This window comes from Dysidea avara, chromosome 10 (assembly GCF_963678975.1).
Source record: "Dysidea avara chromosome 10, odDysAvar1.4, whole genome shotgun sequence".
Taxonomy (NCBI): Eukaryota; Metazoa; Porifera; class Demospongiae; order Dictyoceratida; family Dysideidae; genus Dysidea; species Dysidea avara.
The window spans coordinates 21,743,157-21,761,708 of NC_089281.1; the positions used below are offsets into that span (position 1 = coordinate 21,743,157).

General features: G+C 35.3%; 1 protein-coding gene and 1 long non-coding RNA gene across 2 annotated transcripts; one reads left to right on the forward strand and one right to left on the reverse strand.

The window, feature by feature from the left end:
- Positions 1 to 5,361: 5,361 nt before the first annotated feature.
- LOC136267919 (uncharacterized) lies at positions 5,362 to 6,370 on the forward strand. Its single transcript, XR_010706828.1, has 4 exons — positions 5,362 to 5,485; positions 5,536 to 5,586; positions 5,648 to 5,692; positions 5,741 to 6,370. It is a non-coding gene; the product is annotated as an uncharacterized lncRNA (long non-coding RNA).
- A 7,518-nt stretch (positions 6,371 to 13,888) lies between these two features.
- Positions 13,889 to 18,442, reverse strand: LOC136268798 (ADAMTS-like protein 2). The gene is made up of 10 exons (XM_066064258.1): positions 18,346 to 18,442; positions 18,206 to 18,279; positions 18,069 to 18,120; positions 17,540 to 17,621; positions 17,352 to 17,487; positions 15,662 to 15,869; positions 15,445 to 15,615; positions 14,578 to 14,757; positions 14,338 to 14,523; positions 13,889 to 14,286 (listed from the first exon to the last, which is right to left on the reverse strand). The coding sequence occupies exons 1-10, from the start codon at positions 18,412 to 18,414 to the stop codon at positions 13,999 to 14,001; spliced, it is 1,446 nt and encodes a 481-aa protein (XP_065920330.1). The 5' UTR covers positions 18,415 to 18,442; the 3' UTR covers positions 13,889 to 13,998.
- Positions 18,443 to 18,552: the final 110 nt, after the last annotated feature.

Consider the following 18,552-nt stretch of genomic DNA (forward strand, 5'->3'; position numbering starts at 1 on the left):
TCGGTCGGGAAAAAAAAGCGGTCTGTCAATGCACCAATGGTCCGGGCATATAAGGTGCGGGCGGACCATTTATGCTGTCACAAATGGTCCGGCCGGACCACTTGTGCTTACATAACTGGTCCCCCCGGACCACCCATGCAAGTGCATAAATGGTCCGGGCTGAACATAAACGGTCCGCCTCCAGTCTGCCATGCATGCACCCGCTAGTTATGCTAGCGCGAATTTTGCAGCGTAAGTTATAGATATCTGAAGCAATATGGTTGATACTACAACGTAAATATGAAATCCTTGCTCACGACGTAGTTCCTGGCTGGTATACAGCGGCGGATACAGGGGAGTCAAAAGGGACTCTTGACCCCCCTCCAAAATTTTCTAGTATACCAAGATCGAGATACTCTAATAGAGTAGTCACTCTAATAAAGCAGTCACAGTATTAGAGCAGTGTGTAGTGAGCTATGTAAGGATTTTATGTACTTCATTAGTGATAAATGCGTAGTTGGTGAGGTGGGCAGCTATTGTCAGCTGCAAGTTGGTCAGCTGGCTGTGACCTTTTTTGGTCTCACCTTACCAAACCAGACAATGTAGTGCCTCTGTTCATTTTTACCCCCTTTCAATAAGTCTGGATCCACCCCTGCTGGCATATAAAAACTGTCTATATATTAGATAATCAATTGATCAATAACTCTAATAAAACAGTCAATGATCAAAGAGAATGAACGATTTCAATAAAGCATGTTATTTTGTAAAAAAAATAACTTTGATACTTTGGCTGGTGCCTATATTAGACCCAAACTGCATTTATTTGCATTTAGAGTTGACTCCATTTATTATCAGTCTTCTCTTTCTAATCTAATTTAAGCTCAACTTCACTAAATATATATTATGTTCCCTTCAAATCTATTTCCAACAATAGATATCTTATTTCTATACTACTAAAGTAGAGTGTCATGACACCCAAAATGACTTAGTAGTGATGCTCTCCAGTGACTTGAAGTGGACCAATCATTACAATTTTATATTATTCAAAGCATACAGTGGGACTGGTACAGCATACATTTTGTTCCAATCACTTTCCATCAACTAAAACAAACTTGTATACTATATTACTAATTTATAGTTTGTCCCCATGCACCTTACTTACTGCATGCTCACAGTTATGGCAATCATAAGGATATTATGTACTTTGAGCATATTCAGTATCGAGCGACAAAATACATTTTAAACACCAATTATAAATCCAGGCTACTTGAACTCAGACTCCTACCTGTAATCAGAGTTGGGGTAGTTGCTACAGAAAAGTAACTAGTTACTAGTTACACGTTACTTTTATCCCATGTAACTTTGTTACAGTTTCAGTTACTTTTCAAAACGTAACTATGTACTCTAGTTACTAGTTACTTTCGTAGTATAAATTATGACTTGTTTTTAGCTTTTGTAACATGAATTTTGCTCAGAAATATATCATTAAGGGATGCAATACATATGTGCACTTAAAATAACAACTCTGTTGCTCTTTCAGGTCAGTTTTAATTATTGCTACGTCTGTTACTCAGGCTGAATCATAGAGAACAGTACACAGAATCTGTCTACTTAATGTGGCTGTAGAATATATGGCACAAAAATTGAATTGCTCTTAAAGCATAATTAGTCATAGTTACAATGTAACTATTGTAACTATAGTTACCATTGTAACTTAGTTACTTTTCAGACAATTACTCCTAGTTACAAGTTACTAGTTACAAAGCGAGTAACTAGTTATATTACTAGTTACTTTAAAAGTAATCCGTTACGTAACTTAGTTACAAAAGTAACTAGTTACCCCCAACTCTGCCTGTAATGTATATCTTTGAGATCCAAGATATTTTATTTGCGACCAAGTCACTCAAATCACCTGCACAAAATTTTGACATCAACAACTATAATATTGTTACATTCTCTCAAGGACATACCAGATCTTCTACATGCAGCAAACTTAATTATCTCATACATACTAATAATCTAAATAGAAACTCCTATTTGCATTGCCTGCCTTGCTTGTGGAATGCCAATACCTATATCTCTCCATTGTAGTAATCATCAAGACAAAACAAAAGGAATTTCATGTGGAATCACTTTGTAGATCATCTCCATGATAAAAACCACTGTACCTACCTTTATTTATGTCCATGTAACAGATGTCACGAACTGCCACCATGGCGCCACCTACCTATTCACTTTCAGACATTATATGTATTTAAAATGCTTTATAATTACTGTACGGGACCTTTGGCAACTTGCTATTGAACAATAAATAAATAAATAAATGTCCCCAAGTACTAGTGTATTACCATTCCTAGGACCTATGGGACTCCTGAAATACATAATTAGAATTCTTGTATAACTGATAAGATATGCAATCGATAGTTCTATTTCTTTCAAGGTAACTACATCATGATGAAATTTGAATTTCTGCATGCAAATCATACATATCTAAATATGCATACACTAATGCAGCTCTTTGTCATTGTTCAAACATCAGCCTAGCTATATGACACACTAGCTTTGCCATCTTATAGTAACAACCATAACTGTATGCATAAATTATTCAAAATCATTGATTTGATAAAGGTTCTGAAAGCATTCATAGCACTGGAACATTTTCTTCACATCTTCAGTTTTCATGCATATTTACGCAAAATTGATAGTGTCAGTCCATAACTTATACATCTATATATCTGCATGCAAAACATAATAAACCTTAACTATAATATTATACTCATTGTTGATTGCATCTTATCCAATCAACTACATATTTTGGGTAACTTAATGTGAGGCTACTTTGCAGCAGTTTATTTGAGTAGCTGCTATATTTACTGAATATTTACCAGACTGCAGTACGGTGACTGTTCTATTAGACTATCTCGATCTTGTACAATAATTGATGCCACCGCGGGCCTGGCGGATTTTTTTTTTTGGACGAGATTGCAATACTTTGAAAAAAACTTCGAAATAGTTTTCTACGCGTTTTTAGAGCTATACTGAATTATGCGGTATTATATGCTGTTACAGGGTAAGCGTCCAATATTGCACGTTTATGCTATTGTAATAGTGAGTTTTACACTTTAACGTACGTGTAAGTAGTAATATTTAATATTGATAGCATGTATACACGAATAATACGAGTGGGCATTAATTGAGCTAGCTAGCTATTCTATAGTTGTGACGAAATTTTTATTCTATAGATGAAACGAGTAATATTACTATCTGATACTGATCAAGCATCTTCCGATGTAAGGTTTGACTATCTTTCGCCGGAAGACTGGCAAAGATTAAATGAACATGACTGCATTTCAGATAAGGTACAATGTAGTATACCAATAGTGTATTATTATTTTATTTTATAACTAAATACCTCGAACTCCTCAGATCTTGTGTGCTAGAAGCAGTAAGTTCGATAACTTAATTAACAGGCACTCCAGATAAACTGATCTCTTTCCTGTATTGTCTGAGGAATATTTTGTGTTTAGCTAACTATAAGCATGCATTGAAAAATAATTGTTTGTACCAATCTATATAGCAGAGTTACACTATCGTATACTGATTCTGTACTGTGTGAAAACATGGATATACGACTCTTAAATTCTTACTAGAGAATGGAAACGGCATCACGTGCCCAGTATACTACCTGTACATTCGATGTCACCGGTTAGATATGAGGAATGGTTCGCTTGCTACAGCTTTGAAGAGTTGTCACTGATTAGGCCACTCCAAGAAAATCCTATTTCCCACCCACATGCAGATTCTCTTCCCACATGGTCATTCATTATACTGATTCCTCACTACATCAAACTTCTGTCTCTGCTGTGTTCTTCATCCTCATAGTCTAGAGAAATTGCTGCATCTTCCATTGGCCACATGTATAGTATACACACTGAGAAATAAAGTGTCTGAGTACTGTGCATGATTACATACTTTAAACACATTATTATAAAGTTATTGTGCGTTTGTAGCCCTTGAAGCAAATTATCACCTTTTGGTGATGATGAAGATTGCATATTATAACAACCCAGTGCGTTTTGTTTTGAAGAGGTAATACAGTGCTGGATACTCTCACATTATTATTATAAGGTTATGATAAGATGCAATAACCATGTAGGGTCACAAAAATCAGTACCAAGTTAAGGGCAAACATAGCAGCAGTAAATATTATGCTAACCATTTTGCAGGACATTTAGTGTCAGTAATGATTCTATTAAATAAAGCACAGCCTTAGCAACTCTATTGAATTTAGTTTTAAATTGTGGCATTACTAAGAAACTAGTTAGGATATTCAAGCAATTATACCAGTTTTGTAGTCTTTGTATCCAAAGTATTGAAAGAACACAACAAAACATACATGCATGGTTTGCTTCGCTATGCCTGTGATTTCTGAATTGTTTTTTATTATCTACAGCCAAAACAAATTCTGCATCGCAAAAATTAACCTTTAGATTAATTGAAATGTGACATGCGTAATAGTAATTGACAAGCTATGTACCTTAGAATACCATGACTCTACACCAGAATATCCCGTTGCAAGCATCTTGGTTGTAAAAAAGTTACTTAGTACACAAACTGTCATTTTAACCTATAGAAAACATTAACAATAATTGTCACAGATGCATGTGCTGTATAATGTAGCAACCACAGTTTGGTAAACGAATCACATATCAACATAGATTGGCAGTACATGAAACTTGGGCATCTTGTTATGTTACTAAACATCGTTGGAAGCAAGCAAAGCAAAGAGAAAAACTACAAATTGATTGAGTAGATATATAACATTTGTCACAAACCCATTCCTTGGACAACATTTAATGAAGGAAACCATTGGACTATGATGGTATGGCTTTATTTGTTCTATTAAGTGTTTCCATTGTAATTACACAGGTAATTAGGCCAAGTGAAAAAAGAATGATATACTATGATTCAATAGGTTCCTGTAGTAGTGGATAAAATACTTGTTATGTTAGCCTTCTCAGGTACAGTATGATTTAAAAGCATTATGTGCTCAGATTGTTTACATTGTGAAGTCGTTTAAACATAATCATAACAAACGTTTCATCGCAATGAGCATATGTGCCATTAAAATAGTGAAATTTGTTTGCTGACCTTGTAAACTGATTGCAAGCCAGGTAAACTAGCTTAGAATGTATCCTGAACTGCCTAACATCATGATAAAGGTGATACATTGTAGTAGAGAGAATTGGTAATTGTCTTTTATTGCAATAAGAGTGCTGCTATATTATTGTTCTCCCACATAGCTATTATCGGGACTTGTGTATCCATATGAATTTTTACATAATATTTGTGATTTCACTGCCAGTTAAATTCTTAAATGGCTTCAACATTCTTGAGTGCATAGCTCCTTGCAGTGAGTGTCCACATTTGTTCTTTCTATTGTAGGGAGTTTTTCTTCAAAAGGCATTTTATTTCCAAAGATGATTGAATTTACAAAACTGCTGATGTATGTGTACTGGTATTTAATTGGGTATCACATATGATAATTATATTCAGGGAATTCCTAAGCAAACTAATTCTGTTGACTGCGGTATATTTCTACTTGAGGTATGGAGTTTGTATGCAATGCTGTGCATTTATGTGTGGCACTTACTTTTCATTTACGTAGTATGCAAGATGCCTGCTTTTAAGTCTACCGATGTCTTTTACACAGGTCTAAATCAATTATTGCATCACTGTTGATTTACTTTGTTCAATTTAGGACTCAATGGGAGCAATACGTCTCCGTATTAAACAGGAATTGACATTATCATTGATACAACTTGATACGTCCATGTATTTTGACATGTTCAACCTATATTATGGTGGTTGGTGCATTTAGATGATGCACACAAGTGCAAACAAAATCTTAAGCAGAATTTAGTTGATGTAGACACTTATATACAGTTACATTCACCTATAAAAAGTTCAACATCTCAGCTAGTGTCAAGTGATCAAGATACTTTGACTGTCAGTCATCTTTCAGATGTTCTTGCAATGCCTATATCTCAATCTAAAGAACTATCTGACTATTCAGAAGTCAGTAGAAAATTGGTAAATGACAGCTTATCAAGTGACGAAGATGATTCAGATGATAGCTTCCAAATCAGTTACGTCCCAAAGGAGTGGAATGAATTACCTTTTGAACTGCAGTGTATTCTTCCGAAAGAATATTCTTATTTGATAGAAGAATACACTAAATTACCCAATAGCACATGCCATACACCAAAGTTTCATATTCAGTTTCGAATGAATCTACAAAAAGAAGAGAGTGTATCACAATGGCTTAAAGATTTTCAGTGCCATAGTATGTGTACTTACTGTGTTACCAGAACATACAAACTACAAATGAAACGAGTTAAATATAAAGTTGACATGCACTGTCAACACTTTAAGAAAAAGCTTACTAGCAAGCAGTTAGCTCAATCCAGTTCTTCAAAAAGAAAATATGTAAGTTTAGTTTCCGATATACGGAATAAAAAAACTAAGTGTGCATCCAAACTTTTAATTACAGTTCAAATTCCCCCAAAATCATTACTGATGAAGCGTCCACAAGCCAGGAGTATCACACTCTAGTGAAGTTGACTTTCGATCACAATCATTCCACAGAGTCAGCACAAGCCTTAGGCTTTAGGCCAGTACTAGATAAGACAAAAGAAAAGTACATATCTTTGTTTAAAATGGGACATTCAGCATCATCAGCACACTTTTACTATGAAACACTTTTACTGACCAATCAGTCTGAAGATACTCAGAGAAAAATTGCTGATTGAGCACTTAATCCCACTAAACAAGATGTGTATCATCTTTTCAACACTTGGAGACAAAGTGAATTAGGTGATGATAATGGAGAGAGCCTCTTTAAGCAGTTAGAACATGAAATTCAATTATACAACGAAAAAGTGGAAAGATCATGGTGGCTGTGCAAAACTACAGCCCTTTAAATCAAGCAGTTTAGATGATGACGATGCAGCTGGTGGCAATACAACTGATGATAGTGATAAAGAAAATGACTGTGACTCTGACACACCAAAACCCAAACCTAAACGTCGGAAGCGAGAACGAAGCCAACCTTTTGTTTTAGCCCTCTGTACTCCATTGATGGCTAGAGCACATGCTAGTCTTCCACAAGCAGCTGAAATAGTGTATTGTGATGCCACCTCTTCTCTAGATAGATTTAATACAGCCTTATTTATCTTGTCAACCAGTCATCCAGCAGGGGGGATACCATTAGCAGTACTTATGACATCCGATGAAAAGTTGTCAACAATTTATTCAGGTTTGTGTATGCTTAAAGATGTCCTGCCTACGCAAGCATTTTATGGTAATGGTGTGAGTATAGGCCCGAAAGTGGTAATGACTGATGATAGTGCAACAGAAAAAGGAGCCCTTGGTAAAATGTGGCTCAAATCAACACAGCTTTTATGTGTTTTTCATTTTCTCCAAAGAAGATGGACTTGGTTGTGGGAAGGTAAAAACAAAATACAACACAATGATCGAAGTATTTTAATTGGTTTGATAAAGAAAGTTGTTTTTGCTTCTGCAAAACAAGAGATTCAACAGAATGTTAAGGATATTAAGAAAAATGAGACAGCTTTAAAGTACCCCCATTTTTTGAAGCATATGGAATCATTGTACTCTGACTTCAAAGAGTGGGCATTATCTTATCGAGAAGATCTTTGTGTTAGGGGAAATCACACAAATAACTATTTCGAAACCTCAATAGGTATATTGAAAGAATTGGTTTTCAAAAGAGTGAAGGCCTATAACTTGGTACAGATGTTTGAATTTGTTACTGAAGCTTTTGAACTTTACCACCAGCGCAGACTACTAAGTGTAGCCCACACTCGTCTGGATTGTTTCATTTCTGTCAAATACTGGGGTTTAAATGCATCGAAAATACCTAAGGGATACATATCACAATCTAGTGAAGATATTTTTATTGTCAAAAGCAGTAGAAGTCCTGATGATACTTACCATGTAGATATGGCATTTGGTATTTGTAGCTGCAAGCGTGGAAAAGATGGCTCACCATGTAGTCATCAAGCAGCAGTTGTGCTTCACTACCATCACAAATCTTTAAATTTCATTCCAACCATGCATGCACCTTCAAGAAAATAACTAGCATACATTGCTATTGGTGGTCAAGCTGAACAGAACGTAGAATTCTATACTGATATGTCTTATAATCTAGAAGGCGAAGAGGTAAAAGGGAAGGCAGAACAAGAGACATGCTGGGCAGTAATAAGAGAGGGTGCCAAAGAGGATGTAATTGTTGATGAGCAAGATGGTCCAGTAGATTATCATGAAAAAGAAAATGGTGACGTGAACGAGTCAATGAAAAATGCTCTTAAAGAAGTGTTTTTTGACATTTCTGAGAAGTTGAAAGAGAATGATCCCCAATTTAATACTGGTATCCAAAAGTTCATTGATCAATAAAATCCGATGCTGTCCTTGCTTCCTCTTTTCATAACTTTGGAAAGATCAGTACTGGAAAATCTGCTTGTTTAAATTCTGAAAGTATATGGCATGGTATTCGTATACCAATCCAAGCAAGTGCTGCTGGACGTCGAAAGTATGGGACAAGAGGGAAACAACCTGCTTCTAAGGGACGGCCATCAAAGAATCAGAGAAGACTGGTACCACGAAAACAGTGTAGCAGGTACATGATGACAATACGAAAAGAACCCAAGGGCAAACGACAACACAACTTATCTAATGCCATACATGTTGGCCAGCAGAATGCTGGCAAGTGGTAATTGTACAATATGTCAGTGTAAGAAATCTGTTGTAATTGGCTGTGATCTCACATTTTCAAACTGGTATAATTGTGTCTTAAAACATAAGAGGTAGAGAGCCTATGGGGGGCAAAGAGGTAGCAAGAATAAATTTAGCAATCTGGCTAGTTGAGGGGTTCTTATTGTGACTCAGCATGCTGTAGCTAGGGGATCTGGGGACATGTCCCCCAATATAGAAAATAGTCATCAAATGATTATATTTGGAAGTAATTCAAATTAAATATCACTGAAAACTTTGTAAATTGAGTACTAGTGTGGAAGTGATTTTTAACAAACTGCTGGAATCAGTGTTGAAAACTTTGTAAACAGCTAGTTAGCATTTTTACTCAAATGGGTCAGCTGATTCAATAAAAGTACTTTTAAGAGTTTGGGCAGTCCCAATAGAGGTGAATGCTGCCAATAGAGCCATGAATATTAATACCCTATCGAACAAAATAGCTAGCACATGTACTGGTACAAGAATGTAGAGTGTGGTTCGCAGTATCAAATGTATATGGGCGCTTCACATTGAACTGCACAACTAGCTATTATGGTAACTACAAGAAAAATTTTGAAAAGTGCTTTCTGCTTCACAGAAGATTAAGCTCTAATTTATTTTTGTGTACCACCTTGCCAAAAAACTCTCAACTGCAGTGCTACTTCATCAGTAGGGTGTGGCTAACATGTCTTATGATGTTCTTATGTTGACATTACTTACTATTGGTGGGTGGACCATTAAGACAATTGCTCCCTCATAAGAAACATACGATGAAAACAATGAAATACCATCAACTATTAGAAAGCCTGATTATGGAACAATGGCTCTCCCCCTCCCCCTGCACTAAAGGATGATACAACTATAAAATAATTTAGAAAATTTCCCTACCTACGGTTAACTTGTTGCTAATTTGCAAGGCTACTGCAAGGATAGCTAGCTTGACCCTACCCTGTCTCCATATCACAGTTTGGGACAAAGGCAATACAGACACACTGGGGTAGGAGGCGGATGATTAGTGATCATCTACCATAGCCACTTGATGAATATATAAAGATCTTCTTATCAACCAATAGTTGTGCTGGTCTCTTGGAGTAGGTGACATCATCGTTGACACATGACAGAATGACACTGGAGGTATAAAAAATAAAAATATTAGGTTACTAAGCAGCAAATCACATAATAAGTTAACAACTACACCACAGCTTCCTTTTTTTTGTAATTTTAACTTACTCTGGTCTCGTGCATGTACGACAGTAACCTGTGGATGAATTATACAGAAAATACACAGTTTCATGTCAAACAGATACCCTCGATAACTACACACTACAATGCACAATATCATTAATCCACTGTTTGGGGATTTATGCACTTGGCAGATATTAACTATGAGGACTAAGCCAGTACAAGTACTGAACTCAAAAGGAAATGGCTGGAGACTTTCCTACAGCAAAATTTTGGCATGGAAATGAAATTTTACAAGCAAAATAGTGCTACACTACTTCATTCAACCTTAGCTTTCATAAAAACCAGAGCAGCCACTTCGTTACCAGCAGGGGGTCATCCGGATTATCTGGGTTACTTGGGTCGCTGGGTCAAGTGGGTCTCATCTGCTCTATTGAATATCTGGGTCTGGGATCACATGTGATAGTATACTGTATAACAATTAAATTTGGCAGTGAACTAAATTTAGTGAATTATCACAAATTTTAATATTGCTAATATTATCTTCATACCTTGTGGCACTGCAGTCCAAACTTAAACACACCTTTAAATTAGTGTGAACCCACATACACTGTATGCAAGTAGGTGAGGCTCACGAAAGAAGTTAACAGCTGCAAGACTAGCCTAAAACTCATACCTGATTACTGGGTGTGGCTCCATGTAAGCTTACAAACAATACCACACATACATACCCTGTAATATTTTAATTGATAAATTTGTGAGGCTCCACATCTGTAAACTCATAATCCAGTGTGGCTCATGAAAGAAACTGGGTTGCAGTTAACACACTTCCACATGAACTAATTGATCAATACATAGATCCATTACACACGTAACACAGTACAGTGCAGCACCAATTTTAAATACATGTACAGTATTGAGCATTTTGCCAAATTAAAATTTTGCCAACTGCAAACCTTTTCAGCAAATGGCAAATTTTTATTGACGGAAATTCAGTTGATTGATTCATTATTTAAGAAACTTACATCTAACCAGGCCCAATTATTGAGTGTTGCTGCTTATAGGTAACTAAGTTACCATCATCAAGAAAGCCATACTTATATATGGTCACTATTGCTGCCTGTGGACTTCAGGGGCATCAGAGTAAAAGTGAAAGTGGTAAGGCTCAGTCTGGGGTCATGCCCCCAGGAAATTTTTAAAATTGCACATTATTAGAGATGCCATTTGGAGGCACTCTTTTGGCTGTAGCACTGGGTGCTAGTTAGCTAGCTAGCTACCTGACAGGTGTTCACTAACAAAACTGGAAACTAACCAAAAACACCTCCATTACTGTTTAACTCCTAACCTATCATTTGAGTCTACTAATAAACAGTAAGGAATGTTTCCTACACAGAGAAAGCTTAATAGTAAATATTTTTCGAGGCACTTAATACAGACGAAGCTGTTCTGAGTGAAAGACAGGTTAGATAAGTGTTGTTCCTGTCCATTGTTGCCATTAAATTAATGCCAAGTATTGCATGTTAACTACTTTAAGTTTTGCTTCATCAAGTCATCAAGTTTTTATTTTATTTTATTTCTTGGAGCCAAAAAGTGGTGAAGCTTTGGCCTCACTAGTCGCACCTACTCTGATGCCCTTGGTAGGCTTACATCAAACCACACCCACTTGTCAATCCTAGATAAAGTCTGCTAGATACTCTTTGGTACTTACTCATAACTTTCAGACTTTTAAGCACTAACCTGATAGTTATGCATAATAGCTTGGGACTGGGAGACATTAAAAATCTACCTCTTAGTTAACATGCAATACTTGGCATTAATTTAATGGCAACAATGGACAGGAAAAACACTTACCTAACCTGTCAGTATGCCAAAATAACTGGAAAATAATGGAAGAATATGGGATGATGGAATATTTAGAGCTGACAGTAACCAGATGCGGGTGGTGGATGGGGAAAAGGAAAATTATTTGGAGTGGCCTACAAGTAGTTTAGGAGTTACAGCTTGAAATTCACGAAGTTACATCAGTCACAAAGTTACCTCAATATATAGCTACCCTTAAAAAGTATATATATATTATATATATATAGCTAGCTACCCTTATATTGTACCTTATCTGAAATGCAGTCATGTTCATTTTAATCTTGCCAGTCTTCGGGCGAAAGCTAGTCAAACCTTACATCGGAAGATGCCTGATCAGTATCAGATAGTAATATTACTCGATTCATCTATTGAATAAAAATTTCGTCACTATTATAGAATAGCTAGCTAGTTCAATTAAAGTCCACTCGTATTATTCGTGTATACATGCTATCAATATTAAATATTACTACTTACACGTACGTTAAAATGTAAAACTCACTATTACAATAGCTAGGGACCCTGCCTACGCCCCTGACATGACTATAAAAAAGGAATCTTTAAATGCATGTTATTTAGTTGTAAATAACTTTTACTACCTTACATGATGCAAACATGTACACTATACATGCTCTTACCATCACACTGCAAACTCTGTATTCTCATAACAACCATTACATTTAAATTCTGTTTATATGATTGCAATATTGTGCATAGAAGATTTGATAGTTTATAGTACAAGGTAGACTGACACTGACATTGCATTTGTTGACTCCATGAATTAAATGATATTTAGCTATAGTTTGCACTTTAGACTTTGAGCACCCTTGTCATATTATGTTACCTACAATGTTCTTGTGCACTATATATATAGAGTCCTTGACATGATTGTAATTATTATGCACAAAACTGATATGTCACAATTTGTGACCAGGCCTACGAAAATAGAGCATATGGGTACAAACCACACAGCAAAACATATTTCACCATCATTGCAGGATGCATTCTGTAACTTTTGTTATAAGCCAATTATATGATCACTAATTGTATGGCCATGGTATAATGGTATTAAAACTTATGAGTTATAAAATATTCAGAAAGTAGGCAAATTTTATGTGCCCACATATCCTATTTTCACAGGTCTGATCACATTTTATAAAGTGATGATAAAAGGTACACACTATAAATGCAATTTAGAGACTGTGAGATGTAAAAGGCTACAGATGCAGCTTTGTGGATAATACCAGTACAAGAAATATGCAGTATATATATGCTCAAAGGAACTATTGTTGTAGTTGAGCTGAAGATGTAGCATTCATAACGTATTTTCACAAACAAACCAAAAATTACAGGACTTTCTGATTTAAGCTTTACAAAGTCTCAAATCAACAAAAAATTTTAATATAAGCTATGCAGTAATAAAGTTGGGCTGCTTTCTTACATCATGGTCACCACTGCTAAATGAAATGCAGTAAAATGGCTGAACAGAAATGAATTAATAGTACTACTGCATTCACAGTATGTGATAAGTACACAAAACTAAGCATGTTTATTTTCTACCAATCGTTTTTTTCACTCAACACTTATTCACTATTATACGTATTTATAAACAATTTACAAATCAATTCAGGTATACATCTATATGCCCAGCTTCTGTTTTCATACCTGATTTTTTCATAAATATGCATTAGTTTGACAGTATAAATAATGACAACATATTATTTAAAGATCTATAACATTCCAAATTCATATTTGTTGTGACCCCTAATATAAGTAGCTACCCTCATCTTTTAAATAAACGCATGCATGTCTATCTAAATCAAATTGGTGTTTAGCATGATTTTGTGTACATTGATACATCGAAAGTACCTTGCTATTAATAAAGCTAACAGTATATACTTGCTGTAGCCTAATGAAAATTAACATGATTAAAGTTGTGTGGATCAGCATGTCACCTTGGTGCATAATGTTCAAATTCGTCATGTAGTCCATGCATATTTAAGTGAACTTTGATAAATTTAACTATACATACATAATAATTATATTATATATGTGTGTGTTCTTACTAACAATATGCATAGTTCTATAATGATACATACAAGGTACAGTTCTGTAATCCTGTGATTTTTTACAAAACCATTGTGCAGATAAAATAAGAAAAGAGGATTATGATTCATTTTTACACTGCTCACAGCATGACTTCTCAACCAGTCGGTAGCGTAGCAAAGGCCCAAGATATTCAGGTATTATAGTTACACTATACTCACAACAATTCTTTTCACAAATTCCTAAATTATCTAGATGACAAAATTGTTTCAAGCATATTAAGTATGGGCACTCTGGACCACACATCCTAAATGAGATGGGTTTAACATCCAAGCATCTATCATCTTCTACTGTTTTATTTCCCATTTTGCATTCTAATATTCTTCTACTCTCGCAATCTTTGTTACACTAAAATAAAAAAAGAAAAGATTTTTATACTTTATTTGTGTCTGTACTTACTTTACTCCATGGTGATATAACCCATTGTGGGTTACACCCTGAAGTCTTGTAACAGCTCCGTACATATGATGGCTTTGTTGAAGGATCACACTCTATCTGATCATCATCATTGGATATTTCTTTATCATGAATACAATACACACTTCTGTATTGATTTCCTTTCACATAGCAGTTGGGTGCTTCACACTACAAATTAGTTGTAAAAGCACTGGGTAAATATTACAACTAACAATGACATACTGTTGTATTCCATTCTTGTACAATCCATTTTCCACTACAGTGTACCCCACTGCAATTTCTTTGTTCCTCTGGCTTGACATATCCACTATTCTCAAAACATATTCTGTCCTCAGCTATTCTTCCATCTTCAGTGCAGTTAACATTCCTGATTTGGATTCCATTGCCACATCTCATAGAGCACTACGGGAAGAAGACAAAATGATTGCTTGCTATTTTTTGATAAAGGGAAGAATAGTAAGAGTTCCATCATTACGTTTGTATAATGGACACCTGGAAATTGTCAAATACGTTGACATAATATTAGATGGAACAATGGAATGTAGAATTTTAGCACACATTTTTGGTTAATCAGACTTATACAGTGTGTTGATACAAACAGCTTGCATTGATTTTTTAATAGAACAACCAAAATAGATGTAGCATCCTGTATCCATTAGACCACAAATAAAATAATATAGGTATATATAATTGATACCAATCATTTGTGCCCTAGTAAAGTGGCCAAACTTATAAACTAGAAAAATATTTGTAAGAAATACCGATGACACTGGATTATAATACATACAAATAGGAAAAACAAAAGAAAAGGAAATAATTAATATAGGTAAGTAAATGTTTGTTCAAGCCAAAAGTGATGTTCTGTGACAATCAAATATTATGTGGCAGGCCTGCAAAACTGGCATTTGGAGCAAACTATACTAGTTATATCACATAACAAGTCTTAGAGTATCTGCATCCTTTACAAGTTTAATAATGGATGAAAATTTTCATAGCCATAACATAATGACTTTAAAAAGTTATGAGTCATGAAAGTGTGCCTACATTCTTGGCTTTCACAAGTCCAGTCAGATATAACTAATAATTTACATTGCTCCAATCAGATGTAATCCATTTATAGGTGCATGAGTGTCCAGTACAAGAACGCTCAACAGCAGGTTTCATCAATAAACTGCAATTGTGTTTGTCTATCTTTCTTCTGTGAGCATCCATACAAGTAATGTTCCTTCTTTGAGTTCCATTCCCACAGCCAGAAGAGCACTAAACACAGTAAAATTATACATGTTATGGTCATTGCCTAACTTACCATACTCCATTGTCCACTGTCCCAATGGTTATGACAAGGGTGAGTATTACATGTATGTTGTGTTGCTGGTTTTGTTATGTTATCACACTCCCCTAGAGTTGGGACTGGAGCTAGTTCAAGGCGATACATGTGTGCACAAATAGCATTCCTCCTCTTGTGTCCTCCACCACAACTCTTTGAACAAGGTGACCAATCAGAAACTTGCCATCTAGATGTGAATATTTCTTTTTTGATATGTACAATTCAATTGTCAATAATAATGTATTAGCTATCATCATTGGTTGTGTCTTTGTATTGAGGTAATGCAATACCATAATTTACAAGAGTGTTTCCTTTGTGATCCTTTTTTGCATCATACCAAATGTTTCTAATATGAATACATTATCTGCTGTCAGAGAAGCATAACCACTGGCAAATTTGAATGGAGCAAGAGGCTATCCTATATATTTTGTTCCCTGGATTTTTAAGGCAACATTTGCACTAAAACAGACTGGGAAATCACAGTTGATTAAAGTGTAACCAATGGATAATTAGGCGTACAGTCTTGTGCTTAGATATAAGCTAGTTATATCACAGCAGTGGTAGATATTAACAGTCATCCTTGATTGTATATGAAGCCATATACACCAAAGTACCAACAGTCTTTTACTTGGATATAACTGAGCCAGTTATATCACAGCAGTCATAGAATATCATAGTTATTAGCACTTGTCCTAGCTTGGCTTCAAGCCTTGGACTCGTGTTATAACTTAAGATACCGGTATTCTACTTCTGCTGTAACTAAAAATCCATTAATAAAAAAACTGTATATATAGTCATAGAAAAAGCAGAACATGTTTTGTATATACATTATCCATCTAACCTCTAGTACATAACACACACAAAATTTATATTGCATGCCTTACTACATACTGTGCCCAGTGCTAGGAGGATTGTTGTCTATGTGTAATGCTATATATGGTGATCTCAAGGAGATTATATGGTTTCTCAATTTCATATATAGTGACCATGCCACCCTGTGACCCAGTCTACCATGAATCATGGTAGCTAGACTGTCTCTATAGCAATATATCTTAGTGAATAAGAAACAAATTGGGTTTAATTTTAATGTAGGGAATTTACAAATGATCGTATTGTGCATATGCACATAAGTATATGTAGGCATACATGTGCACACATATATATATATTCATGTCAGACAAGCACATTCTGACTATATTACATCATTAATAGTATATAGTACAAACATGGTGATACATTATCCCATCCCAGCAACCAATGTACTGTCATAGAGTGGCAAAGTAACACATCATATACATAAATGGCCTATGATCAAGCTATAATCACCTTGATCTGGATTGCATTGCTTGGCTACCCAGATGATTCAGTTGCTATTCAACAGGATCAATATGAATTGCATGTTTCTGTAGACCAGTAAATACTTAATAGTACCACATGCATACTTTGTCCACTATATATACAGGGAGTGGTGCTATAGTGTTTACATCATGTACTAATGATGTGTCATGTGGCTGATGCAGGTATGCAAAGCCACAATTCTCGGATGTTATTTTTGATATTAAATCCTTTTAGCACAAGCCAACTGTCTGCACCCTTAATTATAATACAGTTTATTTTGGGAGGCAAAATTACCCAACAGCCAATTGATAAATCATCAGATTGGACTCACTCAGATGGACAAGGTGGCCGATCACAAAACTGGGTAACAGGTTCTAATCCTTCCATTGATAGTCCATTACATTGAGAATATGGAACCCTCGTCTGAGTGTGTACCTGCTGACAATATATTTCTGATCTTTGTGTTCCTAAATTTCATTAAGTTATACTGAACACTCCAATGAGTTATCATCTATCTACCTCTTCCACAAGTTTGACTGCAAGGAGTGAAGTCATTTCCAACAACCCACTGATAAGGATTACTGCCATTATCTGGACACTTCTAAAAGTACAAATCATTCATAATACAAAACAAAGCTGTGTATCTTATATACAATTGAGTCTAAGGCAAAGCATTTAGTATTGAAGATAGAAAAAACATCCTGGAATGTTACTTATGCCTTTCAAGCAGAATGCTGTCTATATAACTTGTTGACCACCTGTAATGACACAATATGAAGTTACCATACTATAATCACTACATGTCATTTGATATGAAATTTCATATATGCTTGATACAAGCCTTGTAATTCTAATACAGAGATCATCGTACTAGCATTTTAGACAATCTGGCTTCCTTTATTTGTCCACACATTAGGAGAACAATGGGCATGCAAATAGCTCTATACATGACTATAAATCGCAGCAAAAAGAATCAGTTGCTTGTTATTCAGTTGTTAATATCTTTTACTACCTTGCATACAAACATGAGCACTATACATGCTCTTACCATCACATTGCAAACTCTGTATTCTTTTTGTGCTTCATCACAACCAGTATTTCTAAGAGTAAAATTATGTATTGAAGAGTCTAGCTATATAACACACTGTTTGCAGTGTAGTTGAAGATATAAAAATATAAGCTTACTGGCAAGAGATAATCCTCTCCTCAACTCCCATACCACAAGTTCTGGAGCAGACACTCCATTCATCACTCAGAGCCTAAATAAATCAGTCCTAGTCACTGCTCAAAAATTACAATGATGATGTCGTAAGACATCCACTTACAGTCTTAATAACAGAAACAAAAACACCAAATAAGAACATCTGCTTGTAAAAAATCATCTTTCTACACATATCAACTCACTGAAAGAGTATACAGTTGAAACACCACTATGATAAATCAGCTAGCTGCCTTTTATACAGATACTAAACAGGAAGCCTGATAAGCGACATTTAAGATTTGTATTAAAGGGATGTATGCATTAAAAACTT